This window comes from Pholis gunnellus, assembly GCF_910591455.1.
Source record: "Pholis gunnellus genome assembly, chromosome: 6".
NCBI classification, from domain to species: domain Eukaryota; kingdom Metazoa; phylum Chordata; class Actinopteri; order Perciformes; family Pholidae; genus Pholis; species Pholis gunnellus.
The window spans coordinates 26,192,122-26,209,528 of record NC_136532.1 but is presented as its reverse complement, the minus strand read 5'-3'; the positions used below and the strand labels follow the sequence as shown (position 1 = coordinate 26,209,528).

At 42.4% G+C, this 17,407-nt stretch overlaps 1 protein-coding gene across 1 annotated transcript in view; it reads left to right on the top strand.

Annotated features, from left to right (window-relative positions):
- adamts3 (ADAM metallopeptidase with thrombospondin type 1 motif, 3) overlaps positions 1-17,407 on the top strand; it is a gene marked incomplete at its 5' end in the record, with an annotated part of 114,279 nt that overhangs the window by 80,620 nt on the left and 16,252 nt on the right. The window contains 8 exons of the mRNA XM_079161104.1: positions 3,573-3,686; positions 4,685-4,830; positions 5,853-6,028; positions 7,194-7,327; positions 8,526-8,649; positions 11,842-11,925; positions 12,427-12,507; positions 16,867-17,030. Coding sequence (XP_079017230.1) covers positions 3,573-3,686; positions 4,685-4,830; positions 5,853-6,028; positions 7,194-7,327; positions 8,526-8,649; positions 11,842-11,925; positions 12,427-12,507; positions 16,867-17,030 — 1,023 coding nt within the window. The remainder of the gene's footprint in view (positions 1-3,572; positions 3,687-4,684; positions 4,831-5,852; positions 6,029-7,193; positions 7,328-8,525; positions 8,650-11,841; positions 11,926-12,426; positions 12,508-16,866; positions 17,031-17,407) is intronic.

Genomic DNA, 17,407 nt, shown 5'->3' with positions numbered 1-17,407 from the left:
TCAATTTAATTCAAGGTTCAAATTCCTTGGATATCTGGCCTCACGAGGGGATGACGGCCGCATCGTTTGATTTCAGCACATAAAAGAATCAGGAGGTCAGCCGGCTCCGTCTGAGGTTTAATGAAGTCAAGAGTAATTAACACGATTTGACACTACGAAACAATTAACTTCATGAACTGAAGACACGCTGGTAAAGGGTTAAAAGTGTACGACGAAAACACAGACATCTCCCAGACTTTATTGTCTATTTTACCGTAGTTTACTAAGTAAACACGGTGGATGGAAGAAGACTTTAAACTAGCAATGGAGACAGTTAAGTCATGTTTACAATGTTTACTGAGGGAATAAATCAAGAGAGAAGTAGAGTCATTTTCTCACAGACTTACATACAATCTGACTTCTTTTTTGCAACCAGAGGAGTCGCCCCCTGCTGGCCATTAGAGAGAATAGACTTTTAAAGCTCTTCAGCGTTTGCTTCACTTTTCAGACCCAGAGGTTGACGTTACAAAAGCTGCAATAAACATTTTTTTATTTTCACAATCAAATGGCTCTACTTGTGCTGTGTGTGGAAGGTGTTGCTTTCATTGTGACAATCAACAAATGATCATCCGACCCTGTTGGTGTTCGTCTCTCAGAGCATTTCAGAGTCTTCCAGCTCGTTCTTTTGTTTTTCTGGCTCATGACTTTATTGTTTGATCTCACCGCTCTCTGTGGCCTTGTTCCTCTGATAAACCCACCGTTTGAGTGAAAGCCCTTATTAATATTTGAGCTAGTCTAAGAAACCTGAAAACAACGTGAGGCAAAGCAGTTAGAAAAAGCCGCCCCAGGCTGCTAAAAACGCGCTCAATCAATCAGGGCCTTAGTTTCCGCCCACAAACCGGCTTGACTGGAGACTCATAACCTTTCGTTCACACTGTAATGGACCGGCAACCTGCCTCACTTATTGCACAGCACCTGTCTGCAGGGAGGTTTGGAGCCACAGTGTTTGATTTGAATAATATTTACATTTCGGCATCATGGCTCTGCACGGGTGACGGTCTGGAACACATTGATCGATCAACACGCTTGACTCAGACTGTACCTGAAGCCCACAGATCCCACAGCAGAGCCTGAGAAAGATAACACTTGATGGATATTAACATATATTTAAAGAAACATGGACGTATAACTAAACGTCGATGGAGTCGGAGGCCACCTGACAGCAGGCTGTGGTGTAGCAGAGCTCTGGGTTGGTGCACGGAGACGGTTTATGAGACGGTTTAGTGTTGGACGTATATGATTATGTGACTATTAAATTACTTTTGTGCTTGAACTACCACAATGCTCCATTCTTACCAGATAAGAATGCTGGACAGCTGATTGGTCCGTTGTTTCCCGTCCATCGTCTGTTCATAGATATTTGTTAAAAATATTCCATGTAAGTAAAACGTTAAGATAAGAGATTCATGATGTCTGTAACTTGATGAAGCAGGGTCATTGTGCTCCCTTCTCTGAGGCAGGTTAGCACCAGATAAACCCCCCAAAGCAGTGGGAAATCCCTCCATTACAGAAACGATGGCTGTATTGAGTTTACCCAAGTGGAAACGCTGGCAGTCACACTGCTCATTTTCAATTTGAGTGCTGGCAAAGTATACCAACGTGGGAGAAGCCCTGAACTGATTTAAATTCAAAGATGAAGCTGTTAGCTCTCCGGCTGCAGGGCTCTCAGGTGACACCAGGTTTGAACACTAACCTGATCGACTATATTTTGCCCACATGTTGAATTCTGTGCAGCGCTGCAGGTATTTGCCCGTGCGGGGATGATAATTGGCTCCAGGATTATGCGGCATATGGAAGCAGACCTCGTGTATTCAGAAGTCATATTGTTTTGGGTACGAATCGGCCGGCTGCCAACTGGAAGTCAATGAGCAGAATCATCCGCCTGCGAGCGCTCAGTCGACGGTGGCCTTATTTATTTATTTATTTATTACTTTGTGCTCTAGTTAACAACGTAATCACAAACCCACTACTTGTTTTAGGAAGGAAAAGACATTTAAACCAAGAGCAAGACTACATGTCTTGCAGTTTGAATGCTCAGTATTCATTCATTTTATTTATCAAACAGGTTTCTTAGATGAGATTAGAGACCCACAATGAATAACAACCGCTTTCACTTCTGTATCCAACATATAGCACCATCTTTTTTAGTTTCGTTTTGTACTCTGGAGTAATTGTCTCCTTGTAGCATCAGCTCTTTGTGAACAATAAGGTCGGCCTCCCTAGTTAGCCCCGAGTGACCCACATTCCCCAGACTGCTCCTGAAAAAAACAAACAAATGTCAGAGCTGCTGTCGGAGTAACGCTGTGCAGCCGTTGTGTGTATCTGAGCCCGGTGGATTCTCTTTGTGTCACAAGCTAAACCATTTGTTTGTTGAGGAAAATAGAAAGCCTTTTCGATCCAGCTAATTGTCCTCTGCAAACAAAGAGACACTCGCCCGAGCAACTGAACGAGATGGGAGACGGAGACGCGCTCAGAGAGTCGTATTAATCCCGGCAGGATTCACACGTTCACGTGTTTTAGAGCGTTCTGTCGGGTCGTGGGATGGACAGAGGAAGCGGTTCTTCATCAGTGACCCCCATCATGGTGATTTGAGCACCTCATTTGTTGATGATTAACAGTCTGAAGTCCCACCAGTCACCTCAACGTATTTACCATAAATATGATCCTTCTGTTAAGTAATCCATAGAGAAACAGAACCGTTTTCAGCTGATGCAGCAATGAGGCTCATGTTTCTTGCCGGTCACATTAACGTACATGTGATGATAGTTTTACATCGACCCACAGCGACACAGACAGTCAAATAATAAGAAGGGAGAGAACGTTATTACACGCAGAGAGCAGCTGAAGTCAACGCTATTGGAAAAATAAGGATATCTTTAAGGTATGGATTCAATAAAATTAATCACATAATGATGCTCTCTCTTTGTGTAGAAGAGTAAAAACTGCAGTTTGAATAAGCTGCAGATGAGAGAGAGCTTACAGGTCACAGAGGTCATTTCAGGACTCATGTTGTTCACAAAGCCTCTCGCTGTATATAGCGATGCTCCGGGCAGCTCAAATGCCCATTTTTGAGTTCTCTCTATCAGTCTGATCTGCTCAAATCCGTGTATAAAAAAAAAGGGGGAAAAAGCATCTCACCACTTTCCATGAAGAGGAGGTCAACAATAAGCCTTCATAATCCACTCAGCTTTAGTGGCTGATAGCAGAGACCGTAACACTTGTAAACAACGTTTAGGTCCGCAGGGTGTCAGACATACAGACTGTGTCTGTGGAATACTTAAACACCTTTTCTTATTTATGACTTAATCACATCCGTTTTGTTGTGTTTTATTTGTATCAAACCCATTCGGAGCCTTAATTGAATCCAAATTTGTCTTTGAAATCAGCGATGAAACAACAATATATGAAAACTAAATCCGACAAATGTCCGTACCTGCCTTTCAGCTGTTCAGGGTTATGAATCACAATGTGAGCAGGGAAGCTGTATTTCATTTTCATTCGTAGTATCTATGGTTTTCTTTTGTGTGTTTCAGTTTCGGACCTTCGACCCGTGCAAACAGCTGTGGTGCAGCCACCCGGACAACCCGTACTTCTGCAAAACCAAGAAGGGGCCGCCTCTGGACGGGACGGAGTGCGCTCCGGCAAAAGTAATTTACATTTGTTACGACAAGACCAAAAGTATGTGGACACCACTAAAAAGTGCCCGGATAGATACAATAATAACACAACTTGCTACATATATATATATATATATATATATATACAGCCGTTTTCCTAACAATATTGTTGGAAACCACAAGCCTCCCCTCTTCATGGAAGGGTTTCCACCCCCGCACATCGGTGTCTTTCCTCATCGCGTTGGTGGTGGCAGTATTCTCCGAAACACCAGGGGGCGCTCAAACTAAATATTCTATGAAGAGGTCATCGACGGTTACCAAAAACGCCAAAGAGAAAAACATGCAACTCCTCAATGTCGAGGAGGAATTACAATCATTTGTCAAATCAAATATTCATGAACGTACTTTATGGCCTCAAACAGTTCCCGTAAAGAAAGGGGAAAATATTTACAACAACAGATATATTATAATGAAAGGAAGGTGCTTTTAAAGCATTTAAAAATGAATTGGCCGTCTTTCTAAAATCCTGACTTATCAATAGTAAAAATGTACACATTAATTACTTCATAATTTAAGATATACGCTTTTATAAGTGTTATGTCAGAGGTGCTAAACCAAGCGCCGCAACGACGTCTGGAGTCTTCGCTCTTAACGCAGAAAATGTGGTGACGCCAGGAACGCTGAGGTGAGCTGAAACCCAGCTTCAGTTAGGTCCAACGTGGATGTTCTCGCTTCATCTTAAAGAGGTTGTGGAGGTCTGTCAAGTCCCTCATCACCAAACTGGGAAAACCATGTCTTTATGGAGCTGGGAGGAACCCTCTAATAACTGTCAACACAGAGTTGAAGGCACACTATTGTCTCAAATATCAATGTATTATTTAGAGTAAAATCAGAAACGTAAACTTAAAACCTTAAAGAAACGGCCTCAGACCAAAAGTACAGGCACACTCCCGACCACATGTGTTTGACTTTATTCTGATCTTTCAGTGTTTGGCTGACCTTTCCTCTCTCCTGTCATCCTCCTGTAGTGGTGCTACAAAGGTCACTGCATGTGGAAAAACCCTAATCAGGTCAAGCAAGACGGCGCCTGGGGCTCCTGGAGCAAATATGGCTCCTGCTCGCGCTCCTGTGGAACTGGAGTTCGCTTTAGGACGCGTCAGTGCAACAACCCGGCGTGAGTGGCAAAACGCAGCAATAACACATTTGATTCTGTGAGGCTTCATGCATGAATGTGGAAATAATGGAGGATGCTGATAACCAGCTAAGTGCCAGCTATAATTGGATAATTTGACTTTATATGTGCACTTGTATATAACCTTCAATGAACTGAGTTAAGGGATTAATAGTTTAATTAGGATATCCTCACCAGAAAAAAAAAGACGGATTCGGTTGTTTGTTGAAGCCCTTGAGATGATCCTTGTTAACAATTGTCCGACAAGTAACTTCTGGCCTGAGAGTAATGATCCAAAATGTCTCAGGAAGAGGATTCTGCTCAATGTTGGGTTCACATTTCACATCAGATCTCACACTAACTTTCCAGAACCAGGACTGAGCGCGGCAGACTGTCAGACCTCCTGCTGTAGCAAAATGAGAGGTTTTAAAGGGACTCTGGTGCTCAGAAACATTACCGCTTCTGTCCACAGGGGCCACCAAAATCCACACAAAATGAAAAGGTTTCTGCTAGTGGCTTTAATTAATAACCCAATGGTAAATCACTTGATTTTACCGTTAACACTCTTTCCCCAAAATGAAGTGTAATATGCAGGAATGGAGAACTTTTAGGGTCAAATTCAAGTATTGCAGGTAAGCCTGAAAAAACGTGTGGTGGTCAAGCTTGTTCATTACGCATTAAAATATCAGGAGGGTCACCTCCCAGAGAAAGGATATAGAGTAAAATCAATCACTCCACAGGTGGGTAATATGATTGTATGGTGGTGGTAATGGTCAATGAGCTGCATTTGTATAACCTGAGTATGATACCCGTAGGATATGAGAATCACAATGCAGTGCGAGGTAGACATTTGTACTCAGAGGGCTGAATGGTTGGCGCAGGTGCAGATTAAAATGTGACCCCTAATTTTCCTAAAAGTGTCTTAGCATCCTTTTTCAAGCAGGATCCGCTTTGTCATTCTGAGTTTCAAAGAAATACTCACAAGTCTGATCAGCTCTGACGTTTCATCCATTTCTCCCCTCCAGGCCGTCCAACGGGGGCCAGGACTGCCCGGGAGTGAACTACGAGTATCAGCTGTGCAACACCGACGACTGCCCCAAGCACTTCGAGGACTTCCGAGCCCAGCAGTGCCAGCTCCGCAACTCCCACTTTGAGTTCCAGAATGCCAAACACCATTGGCTGCCCTATGAGCATCCCGACGGTAAGCCAGAAAAATGTCAACAGATTGTTTCTTTCCGGCCTTTGTCCGAAAACGGAACAATGAAAGTCAACATGTGGACCAGAACTTTTTCAATTGTGTTGTGTGTCTGCTTTTCTCTCTTCTTTCCTCAGTTTTTGTGTATTCTCTTCCCTTTGCCCTCATTTCCTTGTTTTGGTCTCCCCATCACTGCGGCAGCATTTAGAGTTTAACACCATCCAAGCTCAAAATGTGCCCTTTCTGCAAGGCTGATGGATATCTGCAGCGCGGATACTAAACTTCACTGCTCTTTATCAGTGTGTGGCTTCGCTCCGTGGAGCTGTTTTGCCGCCCATTGCCCCTAAATTGGGAGTTTTCAATGTCAGTCATGTAGAAAAGAAGTAGGAAAATCTACTGAGAAGCTGCAGGGAGGTGAGACGGTGAAGTGAACCCATTGTTATTTGAAAGGTAAAGAGCTTTTCTAAAGAGTTTAGTGCATTTTGGTCCATCGAACTAAATATCCGCCCCGGGCGCTGTGGATGTGGGGGGGTCGTGTCAGGAAGTTCATCCGACGTAAAACATAAGCCAAATCAAATCCAAAATTTGATATTTCCATATCGGATCGGTCGAGGCCAACTAGATGGAAATAGATGATCCGCTGTGACAACCCTCAACGGGAACAGCCTGAAGAAGAAGAAGAAGAAGAAGAAGAAGAAGAAGAAGAAGAAGAAGAAGAAGAAGAAGAAGAAGAAGAAGAAGAAGAAGAAGAAGAAGAAGAAGAAGAAGAAGAAGAAGAAGAAGAAGAAGAAGAAGAAGAAGAAGAAGAAGTGAACTCAGATCGGGCCTTAATAACAATACGTCTTAGATTGGTGCCTGTGCACAAATGACTTTAGTGGGCTTCATTGTTATTTTCCTATTTAACAGATGAAGAACGAGAACACTATTTACAAATGGACCCGTTACATCGTTTATGCCTTTTGCCGGAGATTGCTGTGACTGTCTGTGATTCATTGTTTGTTTTTCTATAACGTGAGTCAGGAGCTTTACATGTTACATGAGGAATGAGGCACTTAGGAAAGTACGTAAGAAATTATGAAAAAAAAATGTAAAAAAAGATTTTAATAAGTTTTCATAATATTCTTGTTTTCCTAATAATTCTACAACCATCCAATAATCTGCTGTGTTGCAGCCAACAAGAGATGCCACTTGTACTGCCAATCAAAGGAGACCGGAGACGTGGCGTACCTGAAGCAGCTGGTGCATGATGGGACGCGATGCTCCTACAAAGACGCCTACAGTATCTGCGTGCGTGGAGAATGTGTGGTAAGGTGTTTAAACTACATTTGATTTTGACATATTAAAAGATGCATCAGGCAAATTAGAGGCCGCATTGGCTGTTTGAATATCGACAGCTTTAAATTACACAGTGTGATGTTACAAAACTGCACAATCAGTTACAGGTTCAACTGTGAGCGTGCTGTGATTAGAGCCAAGGTGCTGTTTGAGAAGCAGAGTTATGCAGAAGCTTTATATTCATGTTTTGATTTGTTCCTAACAATGTGTCCTGAGATTTCCCCCCCGGCAGCAGGAATTAATTAAAGCAGAATGTCAATATACACATAAGTTCTTAAGTAGCTACGTGTCCTTGCTGTTGCAGTCTTTCTTTTCCTTTTTAACTTGCTGCTGCTTTTCCACATGTGTGTTCAGTGTTTACAGGAGTTTAGGTGAAATATGTCACATGCAGCTGCAAGAATTTAAAACAGTAAATGGCTAATTAAAAGTAAAAAATGTCCAACTGTGATTAAGATCAATTTTGTAGGAGAAGTAGTGAAAAACATTTCTACACCTCACAGTGAAAGAGCCATGAGTCAACATATACGGTACCCAGTGGTGGAAGAAGCATTGCAATGCTATTTTGATGTGATATACGTAGTATGCAGAATATCCCATTACAGATTCAATATTCATTATATTATTGTATGATAATTATTGATACAAGCATCACTTTAATGTTGCAGCTGGCAAAGGCGGAGCTAATCTTAACATACTTTATAAACCGCTGGATAGATTAATCTATGATAAAACATCGTCATTTGTTCATTATATTTTGTATTGATAATCTGATTCTAAAAGTAACTTTAGCTGTACATTCATTAATGTATAAAGTAGCACAACTTGTCTCAAGTTAAGTAACAATCCTTAAAAACATCAGTGCAGTCCCTGAGTAAATATAATTAAGTTTAATTTCCACCATTAAAAGAACCTCATAAACGCCCACATGCTGTAGCTATTGAAACAGGATCTATGATTAGTTTACTGGCCTGCAGTCAAACCCACTCATTATCTGTCACCAGTGTGCTCACATCACGTCGTGTCAAAGTCGGCATCCGATAGCTAATGAAGCCTTAAGAGGAAACACCTGACGGGTCGGCTCCTCGTTAAAACCGTGTAGTGAATCGTACATTTTCCAGGACCGAGTAGAATCTCAGCTCATCTGTCCGATTGTTCACTTGGTCTCCAGAAAGTCGGCTGCGATAGAGACATCGGTTCCAACAAGGTTGAGGACAAATGTGGCGTCTGCGGCGGGGACAACTCCCACTGTCGCACCGTCAAAGGGAGCTTCACCCGAACACCAAAGAAACCTGGTAAGAACACATTGAACCGGTACGAACACCACGTTAAAACACAAAGAATGTGATGTTTTTATACAAACGATTGTTCACTGTTTCATCCCCTGCATGTTTTTTTCAACTCCAGATAATGTTTCTTATCCATGATGAGCGAGTGATTAACCTTAATACGACATAAACGTACTGCACTGTTGTTTACACATCATACATAAATCATTACTTTAAAGGTGCTAAATTCAAAATTCAGAGAATATCTATTGCCTCCGCGCGGCTCTCAACATGTCGGCCCTCCCTTGACTGCTTATTGGTGAGGAGCGATGGCCATGAGGTGGTGCATGTGAGCCACTACGCTCACATGCACCACCAGCATATCTTTACAGAGCAAATAGTTGCTGGTCTATTAATGCTCTGAATTTTGAACAAAGAACCTTCAAGGGAACTCGCACTCTTTTCTCTGCACGAGAAGAACACTGAACAATAACTGGTTTTCGGAAATGAAATGTGGAGCGGAGTTGTCCTCGGTCCCCATTACATTGACGAGAGCCGCCCTTTAGAATTCATTCTTAGCTTTTCACTGGCTCTTTCAATCCATTTATTATTATTTTTTAACTTTTTACCAAACAAAGTCTGATTTCTAAAGACGAATAGCTGCGACTCACGGTCGCCGAAGGCTGACGTGGATAAAGAAGAAAAAAAACTCTCTTTTTGCAGAGTACTTATTCTGATTAACTGAGAGAGTTAAAAGAATTAAAAATGAAAAGTGTCAAGTAGCCCCGTCGAAGCATCTGGAAACATTCCCAGATTCCAAATCTCAGATTGGCAGAAAGCTCATTGGCCTCACCTGGACTGAAGCGAGGAATTCAACCTCCGTCCTTTTTTCCTGAAATGAAAAATAGTGAAGGGGAGCTAGCGGATGACTCTGGGGGCAAATGCAATCAAAACCCCGTGAACAGGAGCACCCTGACTTCTTCAAATGAGTTTGAGAAAAGACGATGAATGCATTGACGTCACTCCTCTGCCCTTTGCAGGATGCAGGAGGTGGATGCAACAAACAGACTACTACACCTGTGCAACCATCAGGTTCAACAGAGAACTCAGTTTAACAAGACGCTGGGTAGCATCGGTGTGTGCTGCTCACAGTCACAGTTGTATTGACGTCTTCTTATTGAGAAATTCTAAAATGTACTGCGCTATGACACTTAGTATAAAGTGCATGTACAGCAGTCGTAATGTATGTCTCCAAAAGACACACCTGTCAACCTGACTGTGATGGAAATAGAGAGAAGGATGATGATTTGTTCAAACTGTGTTGCAGCGTTTCTAATATTTCCAGCTCATTTCCAGCCCTTCTGAGATCACAGCGGTGTGAATGAAATTGCATCCCCCTCCTGCAGACCTCCAAGTCATTTCTATTCACTCGTCTGCAAAATTTTGCACCCACAATTGAATATTGATGAGCCTGTAGGGAGGCTGCAGAGCGACATGAGATATATCTGACAGCTGTCACTGCGAACAGCCGGGCGCTTCCGGATTAAGACCCTTATTAATTAGCAAAGCAATTAATTTATTCTTTTAATTTATTTAATCTATGTAGTTTGTCTTTTTGTTTTTTTCAATTTATAAGTTCAGAAACAAACTGTGCTTTCCTTTCCTACAAAGCCTTCTCAGGTTATCTCCCCTCTGCAGCCACACAGGGGGCACACACACACACACACGCACGCACGCACGCACGCACGCACGCACACACACACGCACACACACACACACACGCACGCACGCACGCACGCACGCACGCACACACACACACACACACACACGCACACAAGCTAATGTTTTGCTCGTCAATGCAAAAGTGTGAAGCTGCACGAGTGCTACTAAGTGGTTCATTTCCTTTTTGGAAAATGTGTCTTCACATTGACCCGGCATGAAGAACATAACGTGACGAATAAAACCGTTTACTTTGAACGGTTTGATGCCCGCCAGGATCCATCTCTGACGCCGGCCTCGTCCGTCCTCACACTTTTTATTTAAGCGACGTTATTGTCGTAAAGTCAATACAGAGCTTCAGAGAATAAACAGAAAGTTGACTCTCTGAGAGCCCGGACGGGAACGGCTTCATCAAACCGTTTCAGGATTGTTTGAACTGTGATCATCATCTCTTTTCTTTTTAACCACTCACGTTTTTTAACAGGGAAACAGTTAAGCAAGAGAGCCCCAAAAGAAACCCCTTTGTTGGAAAACACAATATGCAAGTATCCAGTGTCACTGAATCCCTCACAGCCTCTTTCCTGGCACCTTCTGTGCAGCTTGTAGTGCAGATGGATGGCTAACACTGTAGAGACGAGTGACATGAGCTGCTGTTTCCTCTTGTCCCTTGTTACTAATTAAGTGTCTATTTAGGTCTGACTCAACTGTTGTAACTGTCACAGGTTCATTATCCAGTCAAGTCTCTAGAGCTCTGCATAAGAAGTTATCATCACATGTATGGTTATTTCATGTGAATTGCTTAACACAGCCTAACAAACTAACTTTAACGTCAGAAATGTCACATTAAACCAACCTGCAGACCTTTGGAGGCAATCTGGGATGTTGTTGGCTATTTACCATCTGATTGATTGAACCGCAAATGCTCAGTTCAGCCCAAGCATCCTCACCCAACGGGTCCAGCTTGTGCGCAGTATTTCCTATCAGTCTACCAAAAAAAAACCCTCTTTGATCAAACTGTAATTTCTCTTGAGCGGAACTCCTATCACCAAATGTTCTCTCGGAAGCGAGAGGGCGTCTTTTGCCATTTCCCAAAAGTTAGATTGCAATTTGTTGTCTTTCGATGTCCTGCAAAGTAATTCGCCAACCTGTTGTAACCTTTAGATAACCCCCGCGGCGGCTTGCCAGCGCATTTATAATCGCAATCATCTCAGCGGCAGCGCTGCGTCGGCGCCGGGAGGCTCCGAGTGTTGGGCCTGCCTGTCAAACCTAAGGGCGAGTAATTACAGCACTGCAGTTCAGTCCTGGTGATTAGCCGGTGCTTCCCTGCCAGCAAAAGAATAGTTTGCCTCCTCGTCCGATGTGAATTCCTCTGGTGCCTGCTGTGCTAATGAAATATGCTTCCACTGTAGGTGATGTTGTTGCAGAGAAAAGTGAGACGGTGGAGCGGAGGGGAGAGGAAACTCTGCGAGACCCGACTAACCGATTCATTTTATTTTGAAGGGAAGACCAGAGGAGCCTTCTCTTTGCCCAAGGGAGCACGAAATGTGTTTTTAAATGAAACTGAAGACTCTAGAAATATACTGGGTGAGTCACGGTAGGTTTGCAAGCGGTGGACATCCGTGACAGAAGAACTTTGCTGCCCTGTAGTCTGAAATAACTCTCACTTGTGCCTTATTGAAGCATGGCTGAAGGCATTCACATCATCTCTGCACATAATCAATATGAAAGATAAGAAGGGGGAGTTTTGGGAGACGCTCAAGTATATATTGTGCAAAGGGGTCATTTAATGACACGACAGATGGATGTGAATGAACGGCCCTGTTTCAATGAGTTCTACCTGCAGGCTTCTACAGCGAGGAGGAACGCTGAGTAGACGTTTTACCATTTTCTTTTCTTGCCTCAAACGTCTTCGAACATCTTTTGTAGAGCAAAGAGAAGCAACACTTCTGATACATACGCGATGTCCACCGCTGCAAACAAAGATCATTCCTGTACCTGCTTAACTTACCTGTCTGTGTCTTTATCTTTCCTAACCCTCCCTCCTCTGCTTCGGCTGCTGCTGCTGCTGCTGCAAACTTGGCAAAGGTTACCTTAAGATGTTTCTCATTCCTCCTGGAGCTAGACATGTGATCATCCAAGAACATGAGGCCTCCCCTCAAATTCTTGGTAAGTGTGACTTCCTAACACGAAACACATGTTTAAAAATCAAGAGGAAAGATATCCTCATCCTCCTCGTCTGTCCTCTTTCCCACTGTAAAATCATAGATTGTAGGCTTTGCATCATTGACTCCCTTTCTCCCTTGGAGGCGGAGAAGATGAGTCTTCATTCAGCTCACTCATCATTAATCAATCTGTTTAGGAGAGTGGTGTTTTTATAAAGCATGTTTAGGTGAATTCAGTCAAACTGAAGAATTATTCATGACCAGTAGAAATATGTTCGGAGTCAGAATAAAATATCTTCATCGTCATATTTAAGTGTAACTAGAGCTGCACCGATCCATCGTCATCGACTGGTTTTCTGATGATCGGCCGATTTAAGTTTAAACATTTTAGTTTTTCGTTGGTCACATTGACGCACGCGTGTGAGTGACAGAAGAAGAAGAACTAAAGCTCGCAATTTGTCAAAGTCCAACATACGCCATGGGGGGTTCAGCCTGAAAACATTTGGAACAGCTTATTACATCATAATTCATTGACGTCATGCTGCTCAGTCATCAGAGTGACTTAACGTTAACGGAAGTTGCATTGACTTGCATTACGATGTGTTCAAGATCTATTCATTAAAATCCGTATTGGGCCCATCGTTGGCCTCGCGGGTCGTAACTCTTCGTCTCTCGCTGCAACTTTGGTTACCTTTAACAATGATAACAGTGGTTCCTCAAGCTTGACTCAGAGGTTATTATTAATATCTCGATAAAGTAGATATTTCAGCATAAACCATGGTATTTCTCTTACTCTAATTAAGTTGTTGTTGTGCCTAAACCTAACCAAACAGAGGCAGATCATTTACAAGCCATGCATTCTGCTGTTTGATTTGGAGAACTAAAGTTGTAAAGGCGTTAGTTTAAACATTATCTTCCGTTTGGAGTTGAGTCAAATGTGACTTTTAGCTCCGGTTTGGTCCTCTTAAAGTTTGTATCTTTAGCTGCTCTAATAAGTCCACAAACTGGTCTCTAACCTTTTTGTGTCCAAAGTGTCCGGCGTTCTTTGTGATTTTATCCAATATTGAAATAAAAATGACTGATCGACGCTGCTGTAAATGAAACACAACTTTTAAGACCTACAAAGTGAATTTGTAACAACAACCCTGTTACAGTAAGTGAGCACATCAGCAGTAAAAGTACAGAAGTGAAAGTTGAGAAAACCCAGAAACATCAGAAAAACAAACATGTATTCCTGTCTGTGCCCTGTGGGGACTCTGCCAGGCTGACGATTGAAGGCATGGGAGAGCTGGCTAATCTTGTTCTGTGGCCCGAGGAAAGCGTGATTTATGCAGCGTCCAACAGGTGAAAGAGGTCGACATTGATCTCCTCACCTAGAGGCCGTGGGGGTTTTACATTTAACCACAAGTTATCTTATCTGAAGCTCCTGTGCTGTGCAAAGTTAAGAAAGAAGAGGAAAAATGGCATAGCTAACCCAACTCAGTATAACTGAAACCTGAAAAAACAACAAGCACCATGTGAATTACTTAATAACAGTGAAGGAGTCGGTTCATCACAGAGGAATAATGTTTAATGTGAAAGCAGCCAGGCTTCTGATACGATTTCTGTCTTCTGTCTACAGATCTATAATATGATGATCTCTTGGTGCTGTGTTGAATTCTACTGTTGTAGTCGGTTGAGGTGGAACTCATTTTTATCAACTAATAATTATTTTCCAGATGGATTTTCTCCATTAATTGATTGTTTGTTTTGTAAAAATGTGTGAAAGAAATTGAGAAATGCTCTCACAAAAAGAGCCCAGAGTGACACCTTCAACTACAACAGTCAGTATTAATGCTTATCACAATAGTAAAATTGTCAGAAAGCAGAAAGTACAATATGTCCTTCTGACATGTAGTGGTGTAGAAGTGTAAAGCAGCGTGAAAAGAAACTCAAATGTGTACTTAAGTACAGTACTTGAGTTAATGTACTTACATTCCACCACAGACAGTAGCATCTAACCTTCTCCAGACTCTCGACGTATAACATGGAGCCGTAAACACACTTTGAGCGGAGACGTTGGAAGCAGCACTGCTGCCTGCTTCCTGTTGCTGTGATTAAAGTGCCTCTCACGGGGAGTTTAACAAACAACGTGTCTCTCTTAAGAGGAGCTTGTCACATATGCTTGGAAGACTCTCTTGAGAAGAACTTTTATTCAAGTCAAGATAGTTTTGTTTATAAACCCAGAAAAAGAAATCACATCTCACAAATGTTCCTCTGGAGACTTCAGGGAAAGCTTCTGTTGTGTCGGTAACAAATCCCTCACACGTTGGTTTTTCCGCCTCCATGTAGCGACGCTCACCTTCTATTTCTCCCACTTACGCATAAAACAAATTTAATTTTCATTGTGAAGCGTTATTACAGCATTATTACAAGGTCTTGACCCCCGCTGATAAGGATGGAAGCCATACCGTCAAAAGCTCTAATCCTTTGACCCCGTTCTTTGGGGTCCCTTGATAAGCTTTTGACAGGCACGAGGAGCGTTTCCAGCTCGGTCTCCAATCAGTCCGAGTCACAGATATTCTATTTCAATTCAGTTTATTTATTTATGGAGCATCAAATCGTAGCGGAAGCAATCTCTTTTCATGTGGAGCCGGTCCAGATGCACTCTATTATTTACGGAGACCAAAACATGCAAGTGGCAATAAGAAAAAAAGTCCACCACGCTGTGTTCACACTGAACGCGGCGCAAATTATTCGCACGAGTATAGATTGCATACAAAGTCTATGCACAGACGCGATGAGACTGGAGTGACGCGAAGTCGCGATGGCGCCATTAGCGCGATTCGTGTGACATAACATTTTTCACGCGTGATGTGCGGCGCGATAGCCTATCAGCGTTGTGACCCTTTGGAGCACTCCGACCGCTAGTTAACTATATAAAGTGTCAAAAGTAAAATGCTGTTTACACAATATTAACAATCTTATAATGTCAGATATGATAATATGTCAGTCAATGTTGAACCAGTACTTTGACTTTTGATACCTTTAAATACATTTTGCTAAAAATACTTCTGTAATTTGACTTAGTTGGGGTTTTGAATGCAGGACCGAGTATTTTTACTGAAGTGAATATTGTCTCTGAGCTTCAGGAGAGCACTGGATGTCCCTCCATCATCACAAAGCATCAATCATTATTTGATGTTCGTCTGGCGCGCTTTATTTTGACCAAAAAGATTTTTTTTTTTTTACTTTCCATTGCAGAACCTGGATACAACAAATGAAATGTCTTTTCATAAAGATTTCATCAACAGTGCAACATCTGGCTCTTCATGAATCTCGTTAGCATCAAAGGATGTTTCCTCTGCTGTAGTTTTGTAAACAGCATCCATCCTTCCCGTCACTGTCGTTATCTGTGAAGTGACATGTGCTGATGGATCACTTTGAAGACGTTTCTCACTCGCTTACGCTTCAGGGACTAGCGGCTAGACTCAGTTTTCCTGCCGTTCGTTCTGCATTCCTGTCGAAGTGGTCATGACTTCAAATGTAGACGGGTATTCTTTAAAAGAATCTTAAGCTAAAGCACAGCTTTTAAAGAAGGAAAGGGACTTTTTCTAACGCTGAACTTTGCTCACTGATGAGATGCAGGTCATCCCTAGAGAACCTGATGCAGATGTTCGAATAGAACCCGTTCATGGTTCTCCCGGATTGTAACACTTTAAAGGGTAACTTTGGTATTTTGAAACCGGGACCCTATATTTCCCGTGTCTTTGTGTTTAAAGTGACTAATGCTAAAAACAGAATTCTCTAACGTAATTCAAGAAGGATTCAACAGTTGAACAGTAAATAAGTAAAATACAAAAATTCTAAATAATTAGAATGAGCTTCAATCCGTCGAGTTTGATTCACGTTTGCTGTTAAATTAACCGGCGAGACATCAAATAAAAACAACTGTCATTTTGCTGCTAAAAGACAAAGCTGTTTCCTTACTATCGCTCAGCGTCATGGAAGTGTAAGACTTGAGCACCAGAGGAAATGATCCTTGTCCCAGAGACATGTGGGTTGTTTGAGCGTCTCCTAATTGTAACTCATTTGCATTTAAATGCATCAGATTTATTCAAAGCAGCCGGCAAACGTCGTTTTCCTTTCAGCCTGTCATTTCTGAGACGCTTCATATTAGAAGTGTGGCAGCTTGTTGTATGAATCATAGCATGAGTCAGACATTGTTCAGTTTTTTAAATCGTTGCACGTGAATGCCGGGGGTTCGACCCGTTCCACAAATCGCCCATTTGAGACCACCATCTTCATTATTTCAGAACGTTTGTAGTTGTCAGAGTAAAGCCGTTTCTTTGTCAGTGGCTCATAACCAAATGACTGATTACAGCGATCAAGAACCAGGCGACGGGGCATTACATCCTCAACGGGAAAGGAGAGGAGGTCATGTCCAGGAGCTTCATCGACTTGGGCGTGGAGTGGAACTACATCATCGAGGACGAGGTGGAGACGCTGCACACCGACGGACCTCTGCACGACCCCGTCGTGGTTCTGGTAATAACTCCTCCTCCTCCTCCTCCTCCTCCTCCTCCTCCTCCTCCTCCTCTGTCAAAGCTCATAATTGAATTCACCTGAAAGTTTACAACAAACACTGTGTGAAAAGCAGCAGGTCAGACCTCCCAATCTACATTATTGTCATTATTTTTCTATCGCTGTCTGTAGATTTGAATTAATAAATCTCATCAAACAATGAAATAGGAATCGTTAACTTTTTCAAACAGCTTTTTTTTAAAGATGCGCAGCAATAAGATCAATCCAAAATTGAGCCTGCGAAGTGAAGACAGACAGAAGATGTATCACATAGTGATGGAGCGTGTGAGGAAAAAGAAGAAAATCATCTTCCTTCATGTCATCGCTGTGAAGCCTGATTA